This window comes from Lupinus angustifolius, chromosome LG17 (assembly GCF_001865875.1).
Source record: "Lupinus angustifolius cultivar Tanjil chromosome LG17, LupAngTanjil_v1.0, whole genome shotgun sequence".
Taxonomy (NCBI): domain Eukaryota; kingdom Viridiplantae; phylum Streptophyta; class Magnoliopsida; order Fabales; family Fabaceae; genus Lupinus; species Lupinus angustifolius.
Window position 1 is genome coordinate 4,889,312 of NC_032025.1, and position 6,000 is coordinate 4,895,311.

The 6,000-nt window shown below is 31.1% G+C and overlaps 1 protein-coding gene and 1 long non-coding RNA gene across 2 annotated transcripts; both read right to left on the bottom strand.

Annotated features, from left to right (window-relative positions):
• Positions 805 to 5,664, bottom strand: LOC109332033. The gene is made up of 7 exons (XM_019566878.1): positions 5,020 to 5,664; positions 4,840 to 4,926; positions 4,521 to 4,733; positions 3,898 to 4,062; positions 3,243 to 3,296; positions 2,949 to 3,095; positions 805 to 1,468 (listed from the first exon to the last, which is right to left on the bottom strand). Exons 1-7 carry the CDS (start codon positions 5,380 to 5,382, stop codon positions 1,091 to 1,093), a joined length of 1,407 nt encoding a protein of 468 aa, XP_019422423.1. The 5' UTR covers positions 5,383 to 5,664; the 3' UTR covers positions 805 to 1,090.
• On the bottom strand, positions 1,734 to 2,384 carry LOC109332034. Its single transcript, XR_002105871.1, has 2 exons — positions 2,276 to 2,384; positions 1,734 to 2,241 (listed from the first exon to the last, which is right to left on the bottom strand). It is a non-coding gene; the product is annotated as an uncharacterized LOC109332034 (long non-coding RNA).

Below are 6,000 nucleotides of genomic sequence, written 5' to 3' on the forward strand. Positions count from 1 at the left end.
TATTTGTTCGTAAATTCACACAAAAAAATGAACACAAACATAAGATATAGTATCTTAGATCCAATATATAAGCCCCTTTTCAAATTCAACCCATTGTAGAGAAGATTGGATGAATGATAACATATTAAGTTTTTGGGTTAGTTTGAGAGTTGAATTTTGAAGGGGAATGAAGAGAAATGGAAGATTTAGGAGCCATAAAATATATTTGTGAGATGACTCTCAAGTCTTTCCTTTATCTTCTTTCCCCTCCAAAATCCAAGTCTCAAACTAACCGTTAAGGAAAAGATAATGGGTAATTTGAGTTGTTTAAACATTGTTAATTATAAGCACGATCTCTTTCTTCTCATATAATCATGCACTCAAGAGAGAGATATACAAAAAAAATTAAAATCAAAATTGAATACCCTATAAATCCACAAATAATTAGATATATGTGAATGCATTAAAAATGAGTCAGCTACTTTAGATGGATTTAAGTTCTTTTCTTTCTTACATTGATTTAGTTATAATTATATTTAATGTTGGAATAATACTAAATTGAACCAATGCGTTGGTCTAATGGTGTAAGGTCTCGCTAAATTTCTAGAATAACCAAAAAGTCAAAAGTTCGACTCCTGAGAACAAAACTTGTTGGGAAAGATCAGACAATCGTACCTCCTAAAAAAAATTAGTTCTTTAATTATAAGGTTTATACTCTTGGTAATACAAAAAAATGCAAGGAAACCTTCTTTGCAAGTACCATCAATTATAAGAACATGTTTAACGAAAGGGAAAGGGTAAAAATCACCCAACTTTTGGGAACCATATTGCAAGGCATACCAAGAACAGTAGTATATTTACTATTTATTTTATGAAGATTTACATAAGAGTCCAGGTGGTAATGGTATAATCATGGATGACCTGTTAGTCAAAATCCAAGTTTAAGAAAAATTCCGATGAACAAAGAAATATAATTTAACTATAAGAATAAATGACCCAAGCTCCTTAAATGACCTTAGGAAAACCAATATCACCTAAACCCCCCAAAAATGATAAAAAAAACAAAAAAGGAAGAAGACATGTTCCCTTCTATACCATTCATTTAATTCCCTTAGGGACATCTCACATTTCTCCCTGGTCCACCATAATAAAAGTAATTTCCCCAAACATTGTTGATCCCTCCTTGTATATCATAGCAATTAGAGTGATCTGCTAGAACCTTAAGATTTGATAAGGGAACTAAATTATTATCCCAATCCACAACTTGCATATTCCTAAAGTAAGAAGCTTTTCCAAAACCTTCTCTAGCAAAATGGCCACTACCCATTTGGGTGGAAGTGTGAGACCCTGTTTGTCTTGAATTCACAATTTCACCACCAAATTGAACCATGCTTGCATGATCCCTTAAGTGTGTGAACAAGAATGATGGCCAATACCCAACTAGTATTCCAGATCCAAATTCAAGCCACCAATTCCCATGCTTTGGATCCTACACAAAAAAAGAAACATAGGTCCAAATATTCAATGACACCTTTTATTATTTTTAAGTTTTGTAATAAGGCAGAACTACTCATAGATATAGACATAATTATGAAGAGCAACATGTTAGCCTGGTTGGTAAGTGAAATGGGTCAAAAAGAAGAGAAATAAAGGTGGTGAATGAAATTCTCAAAATATTGGGATCTTGTTAATATAATACTAGTAAAATGATAAGAAGAAATAAAGGTCTTTAGCTATGAATTAGAAGCTCTTTTTGTGGGAAAAGGAAGAGAATCTTAAAAAGAAGAAAAGCATAAGGGGTTTACAGTTCATTATTCGAATGCATAAGTGCATGCGTGTAATATCCCAAAGTATTAAAGTAAAGGGGTGCATCTAACGAAGAAGGGTGGGTCACTGTACAAAAAATTTTATTTAAAAATTTGATAATAATAAAAAATAGTAGCATATGCTATATCATGATATGATAAACTTAAGCGTGCACAGACACATATATTAAGGAATTAAAATAATATTTATTCTTTATTTAAAGTTACAAAATTATTATACGCTTGTAATTAAAGATATTATTATTTGCTTTGAAAATTTTAAACCATTAAATGTAAAGTTTCACTTTGATAAAATTCAAAGTGAAAATAACCTTCTAAGTCACGAAATTCAATGGCAATGCGAGACTTCCAAAATAGTGGAGAGCCCACCATTGACCATCTTATTTTTTTCTTCATTTCATTGTTTTTGGCATTCTTTGACTAAGAATATTGAAGACTTTTATGAACCACAAAACGTAATCAGATCAAACGGTAGGCATCAGTCACTCATTACTAGAGCATAAAATAGTTTATACATTAAGTGGGTCCCTTTAGGTGAACCTGTATTGGATTTTGGATTTCAACTCAACATGCATACCTAGAAAATGTACACATTTATTCTTCCACACTTTGTGTCACTCTATGTTTCACGGGCTATGTGATTGGTTAGAAAAAATATTTATAAATTAAAATTTAATTATTAAATGTTTTTCTAACTGATCATAAACTTATGGAATGACAGAAAGTATATGACAACATATATGCTCCTCTCAAAAGTAATCTAAATTCTAAACCAATAAATAAAATAACCGTTAATCCGTTTTATGTGAATTGTTTGACAAAGTTTAACTTTTTCAATCAACTGTGAAAACTGCCCATTACATAAAATATTAATAAAAAGACAAATGAAGCCCAAAAACTATGAGTTTTATATATATTTTTAGTACTGTTAAGATATCCTTTCATCTTTTGGGCACGTAATTAATCCTTTTAGGATGTGTGGTTGTTCTTCCTAATAATTGAATATTTGATATTTTGGTCATTCTATGAAGTGATTTAATACGATCTTACACCACTAAATCAACAAGTAAAAATACAGTTTTATTATATAATATATTGTCAATAATTTTCTAGAGTCAATTTCGTAACGGAGCAGAAAATTACCTTCCAAATGAGCAAGCTAATATCAAATTGTCCACCAGCATAAGAAGATTTGGGAGATATTGCAGCTCCAATTGCAATTCTATTGTTAGTTTGAACAAAGCCTGAGCAAAGTAAGTTGTAGCACCCAGTTGCTTGATATGCATCACTCTGCAAATAATAATCAATTAGAATTGTTATTCTTTTTCTTTGAAAGTCTTATAGTTATCTTACTCTTCAAGCAAAGAGCATAATATATAATAGTTACATTAGTACGCTATTATTATCACCCCTTTTCTTCAAAGAGTTTATACTTACCGTCCAATAAGTAAAGAATCTAGGGTAATTGTCCCCATAGAGCTCCGGACTGACCTGCATAAAAAGTAAATGAAAATAGTTTAAATGTCTACCATAAAAGTTAAGGACTAAAATCCAATTATTTTTTTGTACTACTAAATGATATTCCACCATTCTATTGGTAAAGAATTAATCTTTTTTTGGATGTATGAGTGTTCCTCCCAATAATTGTATTTCCCATGAATCGCACCCTTTAATTTTTTTGTTTTTTTAAAGATGTAGCGGACCTTACACTACTAGGCCAACATCTTGTTTGGTTATTTATTTTTTATAATGATACCAAATGTGATTTATATTTAGTTATCATGCATCTCAGTTATACTTTGTTATATTTTAATATAGCTATATACTTACAAAATTTAACATTTCAATAAATGTTTTCCAATTCATGTTGGGTATCAAGATATCATGGTACCATAGCATAAACTCTAAAATTAAATACGTGGAAGCAAGTGAGTAGTAGGTAGTTGGGGATTCTAGTTGCATTCTTTAATGCTAACCAAATATAATGAATTCAAGAAATGTTATGAAAGATGTAAAAATAAAAACAAGGAGTATGGTTCTTCTGTAAATGAAAAATTAATTAAGATGCAGTAATGGCTGAACTAATACATACCTGCCAACCAGCTTCAATGGTGTTAAGATCATCACCAAATGAACCAGATATGACCCACATTTGGGACAAGCTGAATTCATATTGATTTGCCACCTTGGGTGCCCACACATTTATGCTAGCTTTTGCTCCATAATATTGTTGTCCACTCACATACCCAACTGCATGCTGTGCAGGAATTAAATCTTTTCTTAGGCCATTTTGAAAATTGAAGATTGTTCATAGAGGAAACTCAATTTTAAGTTGGATTGTGTTGTTAAAATTTTATGCACAAGCTAATGATAGTTTTTAAATCTCAAGTTGAGTTTGTTTTGTTATAATGATAGTTGCAGTGCAGCATATACATAAATGAATGACAAGACCACTTGCATTGGAGTAAGTGAAACATTAGTAAGCTTAGGAACCATGGAATTCAGTGATTACACTATAAATAGGAAAAAGGTTGAAGTTTCACAATTGAAAGAAATGAATATAAATGCAGATACTTAATTTTCTTGTTAATGTTTTTATCACTAGAGTAACTCTCTTCATCACTATCCTTATTTTCATATAAAGAAGAAAAATGCACATTAAAGTGATTTTGTTGCTCTTTTTTCTTTTTTCCTGGGATAGTTATGAGTGCATACCTCATGTCCATTGCTATTTGTGTCTCTTCTAACACCTCTTCTTTTTTTCCTTCCAAATCTGCTAACAGAACTAGCCCTTAACATGTCTTGTACTGTTGTTCTTCTAATTGGAATTGTTCCTTCAGGGCATGATTCCCCAGACAAGCTCCAAAGCTGAAATTTCTCACCCAATTCTTCAATTTGGCTGTGATCTTTGGGCCTTTCAGGAGGATCCTGCACATGCATGAAAATTAATACTTTTTAATACTTCAAAATAAACAAATAAACTTGAAAATGTATGCATGTAATGAAGTATTCTGATACAACAATTAACAATTACCAATGGTCTATGTCCTTTCAATTGAGGATGGTCAAAAGCTGGTTGTAAATGAGACACAACACAATCTATTATATCACCATCAGGACTCTACAAAAAGAAGAAACAAAAACTAACCATGTTATGTTCCAAAACAGAGGAAGTGCAAAAAAAAAGAAAAAAAAGATTGAAGCTTTGACATGCCTGAATTGTTTTAATAGCAGGCTTATTGATCTGTTGCAAATGATTTATGATGACGTTCAACTTGTGAACCTCTTCCTTTGGCCTAAAAGTTTCATTGGCAAGTGGGTAGTTGAAAATTTCTGTGGAACAAACAGGACAAACCAAAGAAACAAGAAGAAGGAAATGTACAAGGGTTGAAATGATTGAAGAGCTTAAACACAAGCTAAAATCCATGCTTGAGAAATTTTGGTTCCTTGTTTCTTCTATTGTTGTCAAATATGTGTGCACTTGTTTACATTGGCCTTGTCTTCTTCTTCTTCCACGAACAAAACAAAACTGTGCATTCCTATAATTTTTTGATTCTGTCAAGGAAAATGAATCCATCCAACAAAAAAATGATATTCAAAGGAAACTTAAATACTACTTCTCCATTTTCAATGCCTTGGAAGCATTGAATAACATTATAGTCCTTCTATTCTGTTTCTCTCTCTTTTGATTATTGTGCTTAAAACTTCTAAAACTTGGGTTTTATTACTGACAACTTGAAGTCCCAGGCGCTAGGTGAATAAAATAACATGTCTCGGTGGGGTTTTCTTGAAGTTTTGCCCATGTGGGTTGGAGGAGTACTTATAAATGCTAGGATAGTTATGAGATCAAGACACATTATAAAATTTAGATGAAATCAAGCCACATTTTAAAATGCTTGGAGGAGTACTTAATGCAATTATATAGTACTTGTCAAATACAAGGAGTATATTTCAATAAAGGTTATATTTTGTTAAAAAATACAAAATAGATTAACAATGAATTGCCTATGGATCTATTTTTGGGGTGAATTGTGGAGGGGAATGAAGAAAAATATAAAATTTCATAGTCATAATAAAAATGTATTTCATGAATCTCAAGTTTTCATTTTTTATTCTTTCTTCTCTAAAATTTAACTCTCAAACAAAATAGAAATAAAGCGATACAAAGTTAAAATTCTTCATAAACTTATGTAAT